A 21301-nucleotide genomic window follows, 5' to 3' on the forward strand; every position below is an offset into this window, starting at 1 on the left:
ACCTCTCATTTACTCAAACAGACAGACATGAACGGTGTGCTCTCCGCCTCGATGCCCTGCTGCTTGTTTGTGATGCCATCAAACCTGATTGGATTTGATGAGACAGACAGACGGAGACAGGCGAACGACGATGACAACAACAGTGGATGTTTGGGGAGGTGATGACGGTGATCACGGCGGTGCTTAAGGAGACAAAAGGTCAAAACCAAGAGGCCCCTCTTTGGCTCAGAATAGAAGATGAGTCATACCTGCATCAGCAGGCCGGGAGCCAATCAGAGAGCTGCCTGTCACAACCTGCATCAACAGATGACAGACCAATCAGAGAGCTAAATCTTTCGGATTCCGACACGTTTTTGCAAATCAGATTCATTTTGAATAAATACATTCATCTAATGGGCTGCTCTAATCCTGAATTAGCAATTTACATACAACGTCAGGTCAACAGTTACATCACAACTTCCAGGGGTTGTCTCATGGAAAGTGTGCTCCACAGTGCCTCCAGTGGCCAAAGACTCCACGAGGTACCTTTAAATTTGAATTACCGGTAGGATTAGTTAGGTTCATTATGGTCAATGGAAGGTCACTACAGTTACACAACACCGATGTGTGTGAGAGAAAAGACAGAGACGCCCTGTCCCTGCGAGGTGGAACACCTCTGTCAACTGATATGTATGACAAAGGTATGACAACGTGTGTGTGTTGTATCTGGAGGCCGTATCTCAGGATGTCAAAACAGTCTCTAACGTTACCTGTCACACACAATCACATTCTTCAACTCCTTTTGTCTTGTTTTGATTGTCTTATTGCCAATTTATGACACTCATATTGAAATAATTCAAATTGTAATGACTCCCTCTGACCTAAAGGGGGTAACTCTGGTCAAACATCTCCAGTTGTAGACCTTTTCATTGACATTTAGGCTTGTCATAGCTGGAAAAGCCCAGGTGGAACTAATAACATGAAGGGAGGGCTCAGTTCCATGTAAGTGTCTCAGGAAGTCATACCAGTAAGCCACCAATCAAAGGAATGGACCAAACATGGCCTCTTGAAGGCCACTTAGCCTGTCTGATTAAAGCTGATGTAGCACTAATGAGATGATAAGATGAAGCTGTAATGCCCCTCCAAGCTAACAGGAGAGTGCACACACCACACAATCCACAACAAGACTCATATAGCCTTCACTTAAGCGTATATGAAAATGAATCTGTTAAACCACATTCATAAGTTAAAGTATTATCCATCAAGTGGAAATTCAGAATGAAAGGGAAAAAAACACATTCATACCCATATTATATCAGAAATTAAACGTATTGGCTGTAGTTGGTGCTGCATTTCAATCAAAATAAAAAATACAATATCTTTTATGAGAAGTATTACAGTAAGTTCCATAAAAGACTCAAGTAGACGCACATACACATTGTACTTAATTATATAGCATCATTTTCGCAACTTATGATACATTAAAAGTTTTTGGAAAGATAGTATTTGACATAAAATGAATATTTTTGTTTGTGTTTTGGGCGTGTGCGTGATTTGACACCACGGGGCGGGGCTTCACTGAATATTCATTGGGAGAGAGAGAGAGCGCGAGAGAGCGAGAGAGAGAGCGCGAGAGAGCCGCACACAGCTGGATGGATAGCAACGTCTCCGCAGCAGCAGCAGAAGCATGTGAATTTTCGACATTGCCACATTTTGAATGAGTTGAATTTAGGATTTTGCGAGCAGTCCAGATAGCTGCTGAGCGTCCGTCCAGTGAGCTGCAGACAGACACACTGACAGTCATGATGGAGTCTATCTTAGACAGTTTGGCGGCAGAGAAACTCTACCCGGCCGGCGGCACCAACCTGTTGGACCTGGAGGAACTCAGCGAAGGAGATTTCCTCACGAATGTGGTGAGTTCGTGCTGCATTTAAACCCACAGTCTTTATTTTCATATATGTAACCCACACGGGGCTGTTTCTTCTTCTGCTGGAAGTCAGCTGCCAGTGTCTCAGGTGCCTTAAATCAAACGCACCTCTGCTGCCTGTTCCGCCCGGAGCCGGACCTCAGGAGGGCGGTGCGGTTATTAAGATCCTGACTGACATCCGGGGCTCGTAACCTGCTGCGTACGTGCGTGCGTGTGTGTGTTTACTGTAATTGTGCAGACCAGTATGTGTGACTGGGAACACCGACACAGGCTGCCGAGTTACTGGTTAACTTGTGTGTGTGTGTGCGTGTGTGTGTGTGCGTGTGCGTGTGTGCATTGGGCAGTTGTTACAGTCCTCAGCTGCAGACCTGACAATTAATATGGTGTGTGTGTGTGTGTGTGTGTGTGTGTGTGTGTGTGTGTGTGTGTGTGTGTGTGTGTGTGAGAGAGAGTGAGACTGGACAGAATCTGGCTTGAGCACAGCTGGTGTGTGTGTGTGTGTGTGTGTGTGTGTGTGTGTGTGTGTGTGTGTGTGTGTGTGTGTGTAAGAGAGAGACTGTTGATTGACAAGTGCACAGTACATTCATTGGCTATATTGGTCTTCATTAGTTCTCAATTAACTCTCCCAGTGTTATGAGAAATTAAGTCAGTGTTATTTTTTGTGTTTTTCAAGACATTGAAAGATGCCTTCATGGCCTCTGGGAACTTGCGAGCGGCATTAAATGTCAAACTTCTAGTCAACACTGACTTCTCTGAGTTAACTGAACTCAGATTACTCCGATAAAGTGCATCCGAGACAGTTATTCACTGTCAAATTGCAACCATGCGTGCCATTAGCTACAGTGGATACTTTAATGAAATCTTGTCCCACCAGCTCAATGCTGCTGCAAAATAATCAGTGTTGCATTGAAACATCCGCACACACACACAGTTCTCACTGTCGCAATAAGAACCTGAGGACAATTACAAGTCCTCTCTAAAACCACCTGTTGCATGTGTCATCTCCTGAGGCACCTGAGCCATTGCGTCTTTAACATACTGTGTGGTAGAGCTGAGCCTGCACTGCTGCATATAGACGCAGTCTAATCTAATTGTAACGAGAGCGTTGGCACTAACGTATGACAATGTGTTCCTCCTCCTCTCCACCCGGTTTCCAAGTGTTCTGCATGTGTGCGGTGCACCTCCGGCCACCAAATGCCAAAAGTACACTGCCTTGCCCTCTGTGCACGCCATGCTTTGCACTTTTAATTGGTGGAATGATTCGCTTAATGATAAATAGCACGATATCAACAGAAAGTACTTTGTTTCTGTTCCACTAGTCGTCTCTTTTTCCACTCCGTGTCCCTCTTTTCTTTCTTTTTTTAAACAGCATATTTTTCTTTTTAAGCAGACCTCTATTCTAGTCAGTGAGTCAGCCCGGCAGTCTGCTCGTGGTTTAAACCCCCGCCGTTCCTGTTCTAAATAAAGTAGTCCACTCCGCTGTGAAGCCACTATAGGCTGGGCTGTACCACTCAGGATGGCGGATTAGTTGTAATGCAACATGCCATGCTTCTACATATTTTAATCTCTCCTTAATCTATAATCTGCAGTTGTGTTGGATGGACAGGTGCTGATGAGACCCCCTTTCCGTCGTTGATGCTAGTACTGGGCGATCTAGAAGTGACGGTAACGATAGAGCGTGCACCAAAAGAGTAAAGTTGTGAGCCTGAAAACCAAAACAAGGAGCAGAAAGATGCTATAAAGCACATTTCATATTGTAAAAAGAGCAGAATGTAGCACAAAGTCACTTCTATTAATTCCTTCTGTCAATTCCTATTACAGGTGAGTATCCCTTGGCTGCAGTTAGAGCTGTGCACCGTGTTCACTGAGCCATCGAGGGCCGTGCATGGGTTAGCAGAGCTCCCCGAACCATGATTCTCGTGATGCATTCATCATTTATTTGAACTGGGGAGGTTTTTTTGGGATCGTAAAGTCACGCCGTGACCACGACATTGACCTTTAATTAACCGTCTGCTTTGAGGAGTTTCTGCGGATCACATCTGAGGGCCAATTGGAAAACATGTTGATGAAACTGTGTGGACAAATACACAGCCTCCAAAAATGGATGTGCTGATTTATTACTGTCATGATGGAGCTGAAACAAATTATTTTAACACGACTGGATGATTGACAGATGTGATTTGTTATGCAGCAACACTCTCCGGTTTCCGGCTTCTGAAATGGGATGATTCCTCAATTTCTGTTTTCTATAATTGCATATTGAATATTTTTTTGCAATGTAAAGATTTGTATCAACAGACACACACGTACAAAGTGAGGTCAGTCTATTCTATTTGATTCTTCTCTATTTTATGTTTGTAGAAAAACACATCTGGAGAAAAAAATACAACATTTGGACTTTCTGTCCTCTTCTTGTTATGCTTTATCTCTACATTCCGTGTTCTATTCCCACTGTTCTCCCCTTTCTATTCTATTCTATTCTACTCTCCATTCAGACCCTGTACTCCAGCTTTTAAAAAAGGACACGCCCATCTCATTTGCATGCTCTTTGCCGATTGGCCGCCGAGCTGCCTGATGGAATGTGAGCAGGCATGCAGCAGTATGTCTGTGTGAAGGAAAAATACTCTTCTACTGTTTTTACTGAGATGAACTGTAGCTGAGTTCACTTGAGATCTCCACACACACACACACACACACACACACACAGTAACCTCGGCTCCTCTCTCGGTTTCAAGTGAAGCCAAGCACAGCCAAGCCGCTGCAGCCACACACCACCACATGAAGCCAAATACAGTACAGAGAACAGTGCCATTTTCTTATCTGTGGCAGCCACTGTTAGAGGATAATGACACGATGTTTTTCAGGTCTCTCACGATTTCATTTTACACTGCAAAAAGTCTCCGTCCTCAACCAGCCATGTCGTCTTTTATTGACTTCTAAATGTCTCATTTAAAAGCAGTGGTGGGCCGTCAGGGCCAGCTAAGCCTTCTCTGCTGGCCTAAACAGAATCACAAAGTTATAGCTGTTTTATAATTTCATAATTTAATAACAACAAAGATTCAGCCCCTATTTCTCTATGCTATGCTATGCTAACCTGAGGACGCCGAACATTGGGAACGCCGAACGTTTTGAACCCGGTACAATAACAAAAAACAGCTGGGGCTGGCGTTCCCAACGTTCGGCGTTCCCGGCGTTCCGGACGTTCCCGGCGTTCCCGGCGTTCCGGACGTTCCCGGCGTTCCGAACATTCCCAACGTTCCCAACGTTCCCAACGTTCGGAACGTTGGGAACGTTGGGAAAGCCGAACGTTCAGAGCTCTGTAGCGCCTACCAGAGGGGAGGAGTTGGAACAGCTTGTGTCCAGGGTGTGAGGGGTCTGCAGTGATCTTTCACTGAACCCAGTCCACCGAAAACATGATATTTCCCTCAATTTAAGCTTCTGCATTTTCCAAATGCACGAGTATTATTCAAACGTATAGTTCGGTTCGTAAGCCTCGTACCAAACGGTTTAATACGAATACGTGTATTATTACACCAATAGAAGCAAATAACCGTAGCTCACAGCACAGAAGGCCCAGGTATAAAATGCACTGCCCGCCACTGTTTAAAAGCAGTTCAAACATCTGCCAATGGATTCAATTAAAAGATTACACCAGTGCTTTTGCATAGCCTAAATCCTTTTTTTAAATTCATATATAACATGTTAAAGAAATTGTGAAAAATGCGTGTAATCATTTCCCCACTGCCCGACTAACCGAACAGAACCCAAAGATACTCAATTTGCAATCATCTTTGACGAGAAAAAGCATCAAATCTTCACTTTTAAGATGCTGGAACAAGGAAAGTCATGACAAATGAGCGATAATCCAACTATTTGCCGCTTGATTATCTGATCATTTCCTGTAACATTTTGTATGATTGTATGTACGGGGATCTTTTAGGAAGCATCTGTCTGTGATGGAGTAGTAGCAGTAGACAGTAGTGATGCAGCAAAATGTACTAACTGTGGGAAAGTGAATTCATGTTGAGAGGAAGTCTGTCGAACATGACGGAGCGTTTCCTGCAGCCTGGCGCAAGATGTGTCAGGGTGCAGTCATAGTACCTGCAAGTACACTAACAGCAACACAAACCACGATATATTAACAACTGGAACAAACAGAACCAGAGCCACTACAGTTGGCACGTGAAGTCTGCCTCTGAGACGACATGACTTAAAAAAAAAAAAAAAAAGAGCTTTTACAGTGTATTTCCCCTTTGGCCTTTACATGATGTTCTCAGGAATTTACGATGGTTTCAACTGCATTTTTCATGCCATAATTACATCAAATCTTTTGGCCTCACTCTCAGTCCAGTTCACCCCCCCCCCCCCCCCCCCCACTGTGCTTTCCTTCATTCTTCACATGCAGACCAATGTTGGTGATTTTCACCTGAACCAGTGAGGCATCCAGATGAAAGGATAGGAGAGAGATGTTGAGGCAACACTGTTAATTACAGGCACAATGGAGTTGCTCTCTGCTTTTATAATTACTCCTTTTGCGTCTGTCTTTCTCCGTGTGGTTCGCAATCTCGGCCCCTATCCCCCCCACCCCCTGCTAATGACACAGCACCACTGAAATAAGCTTTTAAAAAAACAAAAAAAGCGGCTTCTTAACAGTGTGTTCCTCCCCTAATGTGATTCTTTGTTTCCCAGCAGAGAGGGTCCAAGGTAATGAAAGGTCCTGACCCTCCGTTCCTCTGGTCGCACCGGCTGCAGCTGTTCCTTCACCAGCTCGTCTTAAACACATGCAGCTTCCTGTCCATACAGCAACAATAACAGCTTCTGTTGTGTGTGTGTGCGTGTGTGTGTGTGTGTTTCAACATAACATGACATTTACCACTGATGCGGTGCAGGTGTGATGCCGGTTAGCATCAGCGCTGAATTCACTGGTCCATTCAGTGTTGACCTTTTCTCCCATCAATCCACTGTTGGGAGGAAATCATTTGGTATTATCTGCATACACGATGAGGCTGCGACAGCCTCAGCAACAATTCTGTTTCCTCCCTTTTTCGCTTGTGATTTCTCTGATAATTGATGCTATTTTTAATCGTTTTTATGAACTAAATCGAGCCTTGAGGGGCTCAAAAAAACAGGAGCGAGGGAGGGAGAGTTCAATTGAATCAATGAAACAGCCTGTACATGCCTGAGAGGAGGAGATCTTATCAGCCGGAAGAGTTGAACATGTCGGGTGTAAGAAGAACATCTGCCGCGGGCACGTGTTCCTCATGCCAGGTGATGGATAAGAAAGAGATTAGCCTGGAGCAGGGCTGTGCTAGTCGTGTGTGAGAGCTGTATCGCAGGCTCCAGGTGTGCTGGAGGTGAGTGGGTATGCAGGATGACGGCGCGCGCTCTTTGTCGAGCAGCGGCTTGTCTGAGCTCTGTCCTCGACTTCGCTGTCGGCGCGAACTCCTGTGACAAATGCTCACGCTGCGACTGCGTCGAGGCCGGTTCGCGAACACACGCGGTCATCTTTATTCAGTTTGTCTCCCGCGTCGACGATTCCAAACTGAATCCGGTGAGAGAATTAGAAAAAGTCCAAACGTCAGCAGCGCTCTCTGTCATGTGTCGCCGTGCGCTTCAGTTATTCTGCCCACCGTCTGTATCTACCATCTGCATGTGTCTGCTGACTCCACATGCTTTCACGAGACAGCTGCATGTGCCCCAGAGTTTCACCACAGACACGCTTGACCTCCTAAACACACACACACACACACTGAGATAACACGCGTGTGAAGGTGTGAATGTGGCTTGTTGACTTGTTAGAATACTATTTAAAGAATATTGCAGAACTTACACACATCAATGGTGATTCCCATGACTCATACCCACAGCGTAAAGCTGCTCGACTTTCATCCCTCCCTCCTCTTCCTCACTCTACTCATTTATGCTGCAGTGATGGACATTAATAGCAGCATTGAAGCTTGTAATAGCGTCATGAAGCCAAATCAATCAAATTGCTGACTGAGCTCCGCACCAGGATGTTTAAAACCATTTGCCTTCTTGGCCTGATCAAGTCTACACGTAACATTATGATGTTTTATTTAAGATGCTTGGTAGGTAGCGTGCAAAGAGGTCCAAAAAACCTTTAATTCCTCCATCGTTGATCCCAAAACATTGAATTCAGCTCCGTATTTATGATCCGTCGTGTCTTTGTTGTTGCTACTGGACTGGATTTCATCCGCTGCGACACTTCTGGCAGTTTTTTTTGGAGAAGAGTTGAAGTTAATTTCCAGGAATACAACATGTAAACCTCTTTTTGTTCATGCTGTGTCTGCCTGAGACGCTTCCAAGCAGAGTTTACTTGCGTATTCAATTGGTTCCAACCCATCTGTGTGTGTGTGTGTGTGTGGTTGCTCAAGAACAGGGTGACTCATATTGTGTGTGGGTGTGTGTTTGTATCTGTGTTAAAACCGGTGAATTGAGAGCACCATGCTGTCCCAGGCTCCCAGAGCCTCATCTCTCAGCTCAGTGACTCATCTCATCCAGACTGAGGATGAATCTATCAATGCTGTTTCCCATTGAATGACTCGTCATGCCATCAGCACTGGGTTGTCTGGACTCGGACAGATAGTCTGAGGTTGAATCGAAGGAGTTGATTAACAGTCATCAGTCTTGCAGAAGCCACATATGCTAAGTGTGTCATGTATAGAGTCGATGATTTATTGGTTTCTCCCATAAAGGTAAAACCTCATCCTTTGGAAAACCGTAATTTGACTGAATAGAATGTCTCCATGTTTCTCTCCACGTTCTCCAGCCTTTCTCAGGTGACCAGATGGACGACTTCAGCAGTGAATTATTCAGCAGTTTTTTTGACGACCATCTATTAGAGCGGCCCCTTCTGGCAGACAGACCTTCGCCGTTACACATGGACATAGAGGACAGCAGCCCAGGTCAGCTCCTCTTTTATTGTGACGGGTCATGAAAAGAATGTACATACACGCCACTTTCAATCTCTCGCAGCAGGTACATGTCGGTTGGTGGAACCCTTTCCAGTCCCAAACCACTGCGCTTTTAGGCCCAAACAACAACACTAATCGTTACATTTGGATGCCCTTGTTTCCCCCGATAGCCTCCAGCAGTGCAGCAGCCAGTTGTTCCACTCAGCAGCCAACGTCTGAGTGGAACAAGAACAACCCAATTTCATTATTTAGTTTGATTCAAAAAGCTAAAACTGCGGCTCAGTCTTCCCGATAGAGGATGAATTCCACCATGTGAGAGCCGGTTTCTGTTGCCAAAGTCTGTGACTTCCAAAACTCCTGTTTCTCAACCATCTACCCCTCACCTCACAGGCGATGGGTCTGAAACTGTTGTCCGACCAATCGGCATGCAGCACGACAACAAATCAGTGTCTTTAACAAAATGATTGGAGACGGGGATAAAAAACATGATTTTCAGGCGATATTTAAATTTTCTAGCGTGTGTGACAGACACCTGGATGAGGAATACCCGCCGCTCATTTAACAGCTTGATGAGCACAGCAATGTTACGTGTTCCATGTCTGAAAAAAGGGCTTTTGAACCTCACAGATATTCAAGCAGAACACAGCTACTCTTTCAGCGAAGACTCCGCCCCCCAGAGCCCAGCCCTGTCAATCAAAATGGACCATGAGTCTGGTAGGTCGTCCTATTCCTTAAAAAAAAAACAATCTTATCTTCGTTTCTAACGATTTAGAGAAGAGCGCACAGCCAATCAAAACTCTGCTGCTGATGTTGAGTCTGGTTCCTTATCGTCTTGGCTCAGTGGCTGCATGATGTCATGCTTAACATGCAGTTTGACCCCCGTCTGTCAAATGGTATACACCCTGATTGGCTGAAACCGCTGTCTGACATATAATATGTGTGATGATGGGCTTAATCCATATCTATTATCTTTAATGGAAGAGGTCCTTGTAGAGACCAGTGTCTACTGCGGCACAGTATATGAATCCTGCACGTTTCTGTGTTGCTTTCAGACTCATCCGCCTCATTATCTCCACCTGTGTCTGTGTCTCCACCTGTCTGTCCCACTGTCTGCATGCTGTCTGTTCTCCATTTGTCCCAGGGATCCTGCTGTCTGAGCGTCAGGATCCCTGTCTGAGCAGCTTTCCTCCAGCGAAGCCCTGCCCACCTAACACACACACACACACTCACACGCGCACATGGACTCACACAACGCTATGACAAGCATATGGTTTTGAGTCTGCAGCTTTAGCCGGAGCCAGCGGAAACTCTCTCTTTTGTCAGGTTAACTCTCTCTCTCTCTCTCTTCTTCCTGTCGATGTCTTTCTCACTCGCTTACTTCTGTTTTCTAGCTCTCTCCTTCTCCTTTTTCCCCTTAATCCAATTAAATCCGCTGCTTCATTGGTGTGGATATCAGATTACACGGATTTCCAGAAGACCAAAAGAAAAAAAGTCGACCTCACATCTCAAAACGACTTTTATGTTTCCACTTAAATGCTGTGAGCGACAACATTCAAACGGATCACATTTTGCTCTTTCGAGAGAATGGAATGACGGCGGACTGAATCGATCGGATTAGAATCAAAGCGAACGTATAGGCTGCAGTTAGAATGTAAAGTGACGCTCACGCCAAAGCAAACAGGACGACATATTAAACCACGAACCATCAACATAATATATGACCTCATGAAACAAAACATTTCGACAGCTTTGATTTCAAGGTAGTTTATATATTTCAATAGTTTCTCGTTCATTGCCTCCATGTGTTGCTGCGGATATTTGATATTGAACTTAATCCAAAATGAACACACAAAGCCTGGCTAAAAACCTTTGGGATACTTTCTTTCCACCAATGTTACATCTCTGCTTTGGTGCATCCATATATATGCTCTGCATATATGAATATATATATATATATATATATATATATATATATATATATATATATATATATATATATATATGCACTAACATGTTTTATTTCACACTTGAGGGAGGGGGATTTAAGGTTCAAAGTTTTAAAGACAAGTTGGAAGATATACTGACTTATTCTTATTTGATTTGTAACTGCTGATTGATACAGAACAGATGTGCAGCGTGCTGGTATATGTCGAGGTTTGAAGCACCATAAGGTCTCCATAGGGTTGCACCTGTTGAATGCCGCTCTTGCTCTCTGATTTGAGGATGTAGAACTCCACATTTGGAACGGCGTGGTTTTCATTTTCCGATTCAGCACTCTGCTTTGATCACGTCTTTTCTTGTGAAACAGCTGGACTGTCAGTTGACTTTTCTTTTTTTTCTTTTTTTTTGGCACGAGGCGTATTTTGACAAGACTGCTGCAGCTGAGGGGGTTTATCCAGTCACGCGCTATCGTCTTCATGGCGGCATTTTCTGAGGTTGGAGTTGGAAGTATTGGAAGTATAGTTGTTGTGTCACACCGTTAGTACGTTTGGAGAAGCAGTCGGCGTTTTCACATCATCTTCAGCCCTTTTTAAGCGTGTTGCTTGGTGGGATTCATGGCCGTCAACTCGCTAGCAACTTTTTAACTTTTCCCCTTTCCCCTCTCAGCCTGTGGTCTTAGTTCTCGTTGCTCTCGAGGAGAAGCTGCATGTTTTTTTTTTTTACTGCAGCTCCTACTGCGTCGCTCCAATCTATTGTTGTAATAATCCTGCCGTCCCACTGTGATCAAACGCAGTTGCCACCTCTCCGGCGTCAGCCCCCCTGTGACTGCCAGGAGCCTTTGGTCATTAGCCATTACTCCACCATAGGATTTCTTACCTGGCTTTACTTGCCTCATAGGTCTTTTACTAGCAGCATCCAAAGAGATCCCATAAAGTAGAGAGAGGAGCGGATCAGGTTTGACTCTGTTACTTTCATCCACGGCATCTTTTACGTTTACTTACACGGGGGAAAAGACACAAAGAAAAGAGAACTTCATGTATTCTTTTGAATCCCTGCACAACCTCCCTATGCATTGGCCAGCAGCTTCTGGTATTCATGAAAAGATGGTGGTCGAGGGCGGCCAATCAAGCCCTGGCTTAACAAGGGCAGCGGGCTTAACGAGGCCCAGACTAAGCAGCAGGGACGGCCTCATGAGGAGAAGCCTCTGAGGGTCTCGCTTACAGAGAGCATTTGGGAAATATATACGTAAACGATGGATCCACCCCGAAACCGAGTGCACATTTTACTCCCAATTTATTTGAATATGTAATCAGGAAGGACATATTGGAGGTCTGCGGAAAGAGTTGCACTGCATGTCTATTCAATTCCAATTTCCTATTCCTGCTCATATGTGAGGATTTGCTGCTTTTCTCCTGTTTTGTATATTTGAGTTGTGGACTGTTGATCGGACGGAACCAGACGTTTTGGAGACGGCAGCCGACGTCGCTCGGACCAAACAAATCACCGTCCACTCATGCACTGATCCAGGAACTGAGCTTAAAGAAACAACACAGACAGCACCTTCTCTAATGGGCTAATGAGAAGATTGCGATGATGCAGCTGATCCCCGTTGTAGTGATGACGGGACGAAGCTCTCGCTCTCTCTCACACACACACACACACACACACACACACACCTCCCTCTGCTTCCACCCAGCACACTCGGCTTGTAAACTTCATAGCATTTTACCAGCAGACATGTTGCTAGGAAACCAGGAGGCGATTAAAATGACGTTCCCTCCCAGCGCGCACACACACACACACACACACACACACACACACACACACACACACAGGAGCAGCACCCGTCTTGTTAAACTGCTACTGCTCTCTTTCCATACACCATGGGAGCTCTTTTTGGTTGTGTGTGTGTTGTGGCAAACATCAAAGTGTCTCCTCTGTCCTGGTGCTTAAAAAATGCTGACTCACACGCCTCCCTCTCTACCTGTAGCTCTTTTCTTGTCACTAATCAGCTCTAAAAATGTCTGATTCCTTTTCAATATTAAGTGAGAAATGTTTGATATCGACTGTTTTTGTGGACTTCTTCCTGATGAGGTCACTTTGCAGCATAATCAGCTCACCTTTGAAAGGGCCCTGAATTGAAAGCATACATTCAATATTCACATCTGGTCGACCCATCATCAGTATAAACTCTTTTTGAGTGGACGACAATGCCCAAACTCAAGCGGAGTATTACTCATGATAAGTAAACTGATCTTCACCTTTAAAATTGGCAGAATGCTGCTCTGGACCTTTTTTGAGGAAAAGTCAGCATGAACCCCAAATATACCAGGAGTGCTTGTGACTAGTTTTCCTGCAGCCCCGCTGAGGCATTTACGCCCTTAAAATACTTCCTGCAGCTCACAGCAGACTAAACAATGCAGTCGCTGTGAGATGCTCTTATAAATGTCCTCATTGTGTTTTGGGGCACCTCCTTTTAAAATTGCACTCCGTCCTCATTGTTGGGTCGCTTACGTGTATTTTCTGCAGTGTTTAAAAGGCCGTTTCTCTTCTCAGGAGGGACGCCGAAGACGAGTTAGTTGTTGGTTCAGCCCATCTTTTATTTCAGGGTAGAAAACTCACTCGCTGGAGACAAATTATGCACCGCAGTTGCCAGAGCGACGTCGTCCGGCAGCCTGTAATAACCAGTTCTGTCAGGAAGCGTTCAAATGTTTTGGGGAAGCTCTTTGAAAGTGTGATTTATAAGCCACCGGTTACGTCCCATTGGAAGACCTCCCTGAAGGTCCTGCAAGTTTATTCTGCTCTTTGGAAAAGTTTGATAAGTTTGATTTTGTTTCCCCCCCCCCCCCTCAGAGTTTGAATGGAGCTTCAGTCAGGACCTGTCGGCCATCTTGGTGAAACAGGAGGAGCCGGATGTGGGTCAAAGGTTAGATCCTCAGCCTCTCGAAGGCCCGCCTCTCATATTAAGCGCTGCCCCCCCACACAGAGGGTCGCCATGGAAACGCACGGTGAGCATCCACCCGGCGAAACGATCCGAATGATGCCGTTGTCGATTTTTTTTCAAAAGCGACGTTTCATCGGCAGCTTTTGTGTTTCTGCAGGAGCCCAGTCAAGACAGCGGGAAGCCGGTCGCCATCAAAAACGAACCCGGAGAGATTGGACAGTACCTCAGCCTGCCCACCGGTACACACACACACACACACACACACACACACACACACACACACACACACACACACACATATGGTACAGTGGTACCACAGGTCAAGCCAGGAAGTGACACAAAAGTATCCAATCCCCACAAAGCAACATGTTATAAAGGAAACTAAAAAGTAATCTGTGGGTTTTTATACCCCTGAACTTGTCTTCTCATGCATGAGGACAGAAACTCTCTTCATCTGTACAATGTTTGAGATTTCAGAATGAACCAATACATTTGGAGCTGTTAGTGGACCTATTCCCTGCATCAGCACAGTGATTCAGTGGTCAAAGCAAAGGGAGTTCATCGTAGAAGCACCCGTTGACCTCCCTCGTCTCCTTTCAGACGACGCTCTCCAGCTCCCGCCCACCCCGCCCAGCAGTAACCACGGCGACAGCGACGGCTCCCTCCCTCCGTCCTCGCCGCACCTCGCTCTGCCGCCGTCTTCCCCTCAGCCACAACAGAGGCCAGGAGGTCGAGCCTCCTCCTCTTCCTCCTCCTCCTCCTCCTCTTCCACAGCCATCTCTTCCTCACCTCTCCTCACTGCGCCACATGTGAGTGAAAGAGCACAACTGCTCATCTTTAAGCTCAACTTTTAGCTCTTTTTATTCATTATTTGTACCTCACAGATTCACAACTAATTGTTGAATGAACTAAGTGCAAATGCAATGTAGTGGCTGTGTTTTGGTGTGTCAACCAGCTGTCATCATGAGGTTAAATCAGTCTGATAGTCTGCTCACACGATGGGGCCCATTTGTCTGATTCAGCAGATTTTCTCACATTTGTTTGAATGCCACTGTGCGCGACCAAATCGTCAATGTTGATAACGGTTGTAACTATATCGATGAAGTGCTTTGTTTGATGGTGCAGAAGCTGCAGGGTTCAGGACCCCTCTTGCTGACCGAAGAAGAGAAGAGGACCCTGGTCGCTGAGGGCTACCCGGTACCGAACAAACTTCCTCTCACTAAGAGCGAAGAGAAGGCGCTGAAGAGGGTCCGACGGAAGATTAAGAACAAGGTAAACGCCGCACCTTTGTGACGCTTTGAGTCTTTTCTGGACAAGAGAAACATAATTGATGAACAAACAAAAGCATTTATTGAGGCGGCAAATCCATCTGAGCACACGTGGGTGTGTAGCAATGAGGGAAGGTTTGCAGAATAGAAATCGTCTCACAGACTGAGCAGCCTCGCTGATATTTTTTCCGTTTCTCTACCCAGATCTCCGCTCAGGAGAGTCGGAGGAAGAAGAAAGAGTACGTGGAATGTCTGGAGAAAAAGTAAGCCTTTGGAAAACCTTTGTCCCCGTGTTTCCACTCCTTTTTGGTTTACCTTTATATCTGGCGGACTTTTTGCGATTTCCGAACCCCTCATTAAAGTCAAATAGAAACTCTACGACAGTCTATCAGCTGTTGTGTACGCATCGTTTATCTTCAGAGTTTTTCAGTGAAGCAGGATTTTTTGTCATCGACTCAGAACAATGTTAAATACAATGTGTTTAAGCGTGTTGCATTTGGTCCAGGAAGCAGAAGTGTTGGCCAGTGAGGCTTCACCACCCTGAGCTGAATCTAACCACAGGCCTTTATATATATATATATATATATATATATATGTGCTGTGGCAGGACTCCAGTAACCTGCTGAACACATGGGGCAGATTCGCTGACAGGGGAGCGGGAAGGGGAGGTGAAAATGTGGGCTTGCTTATTTCTGAGCAGAAAGCACCCACAGAGGTTCATACAGGTGGTGACACAATGTCCGACTAATCCCATCAGAGTAGGGGGAGGAATCGTCCTCTTTCTTTGTCTTCATGTTTTCTTTTTGGACACGAGGACAGGATTATTGGAGGATCTCTGCAGAGCGGAAACCAGCAGGACGACTCGCTGAAAGGAATGTGTATGAATGAGCCGTGTTCAGACCAAACGTAAAGGTGGAGGTCAGGAGGATTACGAGGGACGGAGTTTACGATTAAGGAGACGTTTCGCCGATATTAGATATCGGACGAGCAGGAGGGAGAGGACGTCCTGCAGATTCACCTGCGTGCAAAATAGGATCGATAGGGGAATTGAACTGCCACAATGAATTCAGTAAATGTGTGCGTTAAAATGTTAAATCTGACAAAAATCTGTCCTTTTGTGTGTGTGTGTGTGTGTGTGTGTGTCAGGGTGGACAGCTACACGTCAGAAAACAGCGACCTGTGGATAAAAGTAGAAAACCTGGAGACCGCCAACAGGTGAGGCTCACACACACACACACACACACACACACACGCACCGGCTGACATTAGTGCTGTCCTGTCGGTGTACTTCTACAGTTCTTATGCAGCGTGTTGCTCGGAGAGTCTAAACATAAATTTGTCTGCTCCATAAGCAAAGTGTAGACTCACCCTGCTCCTCTGTTATTACGACAACATGAAACCAATCTGCTATTATCCAGGAGCGGGTGGGTGGGTGTGGGTGTGGTGGCGAAGAGGGCTGTGGGGGAGGGGTTGGGGGGGGGGGGGTCTGTCTCTATGTCTGTCTGTCTGTGGCAGCCTGAGCCTGTCATTACAGCTCAAAGTTAACAGTAGCTTTCATCATGGAAGGCAACCCCCCCCCCCGCCCCGCCCCACCACACACACACACACACACACACACACAGAGGAACAATGAGTTGGTGCAAACTGGGGAACATGAGTCAGCTCGCTCACTCTCACATAAAGTCCAGAATATGTGCAGGGCTGAAACTAAAATGAGTTTTTTTTTATTTAAGCTCCTCAAATGCCGTTATTAGTGGTCGGTTTGTTCTCCATGCAGAAGTGTATCATTTGTTGCACAAAAATAAAGCCCACCTCCATGTGGTGTTACATATGTATTAAAAAGCCTTGCATTGTGGACTTTATCTCCCAGAGTCACATTGATAGGAACTTGAAATGTGCCTAGCTTAGCACAAACACTGGAAGCAGGGGGAAACTGCTGGCCTAGCTCCTTTAAAAAAAATAAAAAACACATTCATGGATTGACTGTGATGACATCACCGAGTCAACCTGCATGAGCTTTGGAAGCGTTGTAACTTCAGCGGTTAATCTCTGTGGCTTCACCTCAGAGGTCCTGAGTGAGTTTGTTGTCTGGTTTCGAGTCGAACGTATTAAACGACTGACTGACTTTGCTGACCGGCCGCTTCACAGTCTGGGCCTCTGTCTCCGCTTAGTGGTGAGAGAGGGTCCTCGCAGCTCATACCATCAGAACCCTGCTCTCCAGATCCCACTGGTAGACGTCATTCGACTGGTTTCACTGGTGCAGTCCGTCCAGCTCCGCTGTTCTCTTTACTCACGCTGGCTCATTGGCGCCGCAACAGCAAATCAAGTGGATGAAGTTGACTTTAAAGCACACAAAGAGAGAAATGAGCTGCAGGGGCTTCGGGAAATATCAGGTGGCTTCCTCGAGGCGAGGCTCAATTCAGGGGAAAGAACTTTCCTCTGCCTGCCTTCCTCACTCGTCAACGCATCTCTCTGTCTCTCTAGGTCTCTCCTTCAGCAGCTCCAGAAGCTGCAGTCGTTGGTTTCAGGAAAGATGATCCCCCGCTCTTGTAAAATGGCCTCCACTCAAACAGGGACATGCCTCATGGTAAATGTTGTTGACTCCGTTAACCTCTGAATCTGTGTTTGTTCTGATGTTGGTGATTGCTCACGAAGTGTTTTGCTCCTCTCTGTGTGCAGATGGTGGCCGTGTGTTTCGTCCTGGTGCTGGGCTCCTTCTCTCCTTGCGTCTCCCCTCTCTCCTTCCTCACTCACACCTCCTCTTTGTCCTCCTCCTCCTCTTCCTCCCATCCTTCCTCCTCCCCTCCACTTCCGACGGCGGACCTCTACACCACCAGTCAGGGTGGGTCTACAAATACCGATCATTCAACACCATTATAGGAATGAATTCAAATGTTTTGAATGCACCCATAACCTTTCCTTTAGTTTGCAGTGTCATACATTTCCCATAATGCCTTTCAGCAACCCCAAGACAATGAGAATGAACTTTAGTACTTGTAGATAGAGGATAGGATTAATAACAAAGGCCGTGTTTTATAAAAGAAACTTGATCTTAAAGTCCAACGTTGTGTTTTTGTATATTTGTTCTACGGCAAATAATATGACTCCAAAATAAAAGCACATGAAGCAGGAAGGTGGATAAAGATCCCACAGGTTTCGTCTTAACAAGGACACGGGTACTTCCCTGCTAGTGGCCCGTAGAGGCCTCCGAGTTTATTGCGATCTAAAAATGACATGAGAATGATGAATATGTTTGTGTCACAGTCCGTTCCCGCAGCCTGCTCTTCTACAACGAAGAGGCTCCATTGGAGGAGAGTTTAGTGACATCAGAAGAGGGGCGGCTAGAGTCCGACGGCCACATCCAGACAAGCCGATACGCAGCTGACGCTGACAGCAGCAACCAGACAGCTGGGCCCGAGTCAGACCGGAGGTAGAACATATATATGTGTTTGATCTCTTTGTGTCAAAGAACTGTTGTCCTCTCAATATTAACAGAGTGCCTCTCTTCTCTCCTCAGAGAAACAAAACCAGAAGGAGTCTCCGAGGTTTACGACACAGCCTGACGACTCCTCCCATGACTTCTAACCTCGAACCCCCTTTAAAAAGCCCGAAACCTCCAGATTCCTCTGCCAAACTGGACCAGAATCTCAGTCCACCATCACCCCTTCGAGTGCGACACGGGACCTCCTTCAGTCCTCCACAGTCGGTATTCTGCCTGCACCACACGCGGCGCTTCACGTAAACGGACTCTGCTACACCTGAATAGACTTGATTTTAAAGAGACCATCTTCTTGAAATTCCAACTTTTATGCATTCAAATATGGTATCTGTTCATACTTAATTCAAAAAAGTCGTGAAGAATATTTTAGATACATTAAACAGAGGGGCTTAAATATGATAATATAGAAAATATCACCACAAACTAGTGCGACCGTTCGCCAAAAAGACGGCCGATATGAGCCACTGAAGCTGTGATCATGTGAAAAGAGTTTTATCTCATCTTGTCATGACAGACCTGAAGAAACATCCTTTTTGCTTTATGTGAAATGTGGTCTTAATGTTGTGCGATACACAGAATGATGCACCTGTTGAGAACTCATGAACATAAATACATATAAATGGATACTTGACAGACCACTGTGGGAGTTTATGTGATGTATTTGACTTCCAAGGCGCTCTTTTTTTTTTTTTTTTAACCAGTCACACACCACAAAGGGCTGCAACTAACGATTCGTTTGGTTATTTTTGTGATCAATCAGTTTATCCTCACATTAGAGAAGCTGGAACTAGAGTTTTTTCTTGATTCCTTTTCTGTCAATCAACTAATGGAAGAATCGTCAGTAACAGCACATAATGAACGCAACATGTGTTGCTACTAACATGTTGCAAAGCTAAATCATGGAAATGAACACGTCCTTTTAGAAGGAGGCTGTGCCATTTTAAAAGTGCCTTCCACTTTAGAAATATGACCAACTTGGCCTGAAAGCTAAAGCCCACACACGCAGCTACAAACCTGGAAACGTAACTCGAACTAGATTACATCCCGTTTACTTTTAAATAATCATAAACTGGATCAATGTGCAGGATTTATGTGGGGGGAAATACTTTATTTCACATGGCTGGCAAACCATATAGTACGTTATATTTGTCCACTTTTTAAATTCATCTCTGAAGTCCAAATCCAGCATCATTTGGGAAATATCTTCACACCAAGGGACTGTTAAAGGGGTCCTGACAGAGGTTAGGAAACATGACATAAAAGTATTTTTATGGGATTAAAAATTGTATATGTAATATATTTGCAGCATCAAAAAAAGAGCATATTTAATTTATGCAACAAAAAAAAAAGAAATACTGAACGTGTTTTTAAAGTGTGTTGTCTTGTTATGTTTTTCTAAATAATGTTTACAAAAAAAAAAAAAAATACAACTTATAATATATTCAGAGCATCAAAAAAAAGAGCATATTTATTTTATGCAAGAAAAAAAAAGGAATTGTATGTTGTGTTTTGGCCTTTAGGATGAAGTTTTACATGATGGTGTGTAGTTGACATGCTGTTTCATGGAGTGTAAAACTTTGACATGATCTGTTTGTGTCTTTTAACTGTAATACAGTGTTTGTTTCACTGCTGTCGCGTGAAAAGCTACTTTTTTTGTTCCCTCGTGAATTAAAAAAAACGCCGTTAGCGTGTACAATTAAACTCATTTTTAGCCACCGAAATTCATCGCATATAAACGGCAGAATTTGAAATGAAAACATTTGACATTTGCCCCTCATGTAGATATTTCCCTGTCATAAATTCATACTCAAAACGAAGCAGCGGAGGAAACGTCTCAAACGCAGATGCTCATGCGACAGCGGTGTATGTTGTATTTATTCCTGTTTGTAGAAAGTGTGTATATATTGATGAAGCCAATCAGGTGACTGATACATTCCAGGAACTAAAACACCACTAGCTTTGTTATCGCCACAATCTGAAGGAACATCGGGACATTTACAGAAAGTCTTTCTTCACCACTATTCTGAAAATGTGAAAGAAATGTGACTATTAAATGTCATGGTATTCCTTCAAATGTAAAGCTATGAAAACAGGCATTCCACCGTCCCCGTCCAACTCATTGAGGACATAATCACAATTATGAAATACTCAGAAATCCTTTTTTTTTTTTTATCATTGCAATTAACAACAGTTTTTGTTCTTCATCTCTGTACCCATTTCATTTTGTGTCCCTCATACTGTGTTTGTACACAAGAAACATCATGTGACTGCAGCCCGTTGCACAGACAACAGTCTTAAAGCACCGGTGTACATAAATAGTGACGACCTAATGTGCAGTTGTTGTAAATAAGGGCCTTGGTTTTGTATTGTGACATAGTCCAAGATTTTAACCTGTGGAAGCACTTGGGAAAGAAAATTGTTTTTTCGGGGAAAGGATATGTAAATGGGGGGGCGGGGGGTACAAATAGAGGGAGGGTGACTTTTTCCACTTGTAAAGAAACTTTGACAACACAGCAGCTGCACACAGTTCAAATAGTTGTAAAGCACCAGGGAGTGCTTGATTATTCGTACCGCTTCGTGAAAATGTTTGAGGAGAAGTAATCAAGCGCTCTCCAGCGATTCCAGTTATTTCAAATGTGTTTGGGTTTAATGTTGTCTTGGTTTGTTGTATAGCGTCTTGCATGTTCCTCCATATACAACTATGTTATCTTAGTGTAGTCAGTAGAGTAGAAACGAGCAAAATATAAAAAACCTGCATCAGCAACACTGTGTCTGTGGACTTTCTTGCTTCAAATGCGACTTTTATGT

At 44.8% G+C, this 21301-nt stretch overlaps 1 protein-coding gene across 4 annotated transcripts; it reads left to right on the forward strand.

The window, feature by feature from the left end:
- The first annotated feature begins 1620 nt into the window (after window positions 1-1620).
- creb3l1 (cAMP responsive element binding protein 3-like 1) lies at window positions 1621-21257 on the forward strand. Of its 4 annotated transcripts, none has more exons than XM_079296375.1 (13): window positions 1621-1892; window positions 8697-8832; window positions 9469-9555; window positions 13636-13790; window positions 13884-13965; window positions 14327-14535; window positions 14852-14998; window positions 15199-15257; window positions 16141-16209; window positions 17479-17581; window positions 17674-17836; window positions 18259-18424; window positions 18512-21257. In XM_079296375.1, the coding sequence occupies exons 1-13, from the start codon at window positions 1782-1784 to the stop codon at window positions 18555-18557; spliced, it is 1533 nt and encodes a 510-aa protein (XP_079152501.1). In that variant the 5' UTR covers window positions 1621-1781; the 3' UTR covers window positions 18558-21257. The 4 variants fall into 4 exon arrangements, with proteins under 4 accessions (XP_079152501.1, XP_079152502.1, XP_079152503.1 ...); XM_079296376.1 differs by having other exon boundaries at window positions 14861-14998; XM_079296378.1 differs by lacking the exon at window positions 1621-1892 and adding an exon at window positions 4095-4224.
- Window positions 21258-21301: the final 44 nt, after the last annotated feature.

Source organism: Melanostigma gelatinosum (genome assembly GCF_949748355.1).
Source record: "Melanostigma gelatinosum genome assembly, chromosome: 24".
Classification (NCBI taxonomy): domain Eukaryota; kingdom Metazoa; phylum Chordata; class Actinopteri; order Perciformes; family Zoarcidae; genus Melanostigma; species Melanostigma gelatinosum.

Excerpts from the sequence above, each read along its gene's own strand:
- creb3l1 (XM_079296375.1), top strand. The coding sequence starts at position 1,782 with ATGATGGAGTCTATCTTAGACAGTTTGGCGGCAGAGAAACTCTACCCG. Across the intron at positions 14,536-14,851 it reads CTCTCCTCACTGCGCCACAT|AAGCTGCAGGGTTCAGGACC; the intron begins GTGAGTGAAAGA and ends TTGATGGTGCAG. Across the intron at positions 14,999-15,198 it reads GACGGAAGATTAAGAACAAG|ATCTCCGCTCAGGAGAGTCG; the intron begins GTAAACGCCGCA and ends TTCTCTACCCAG.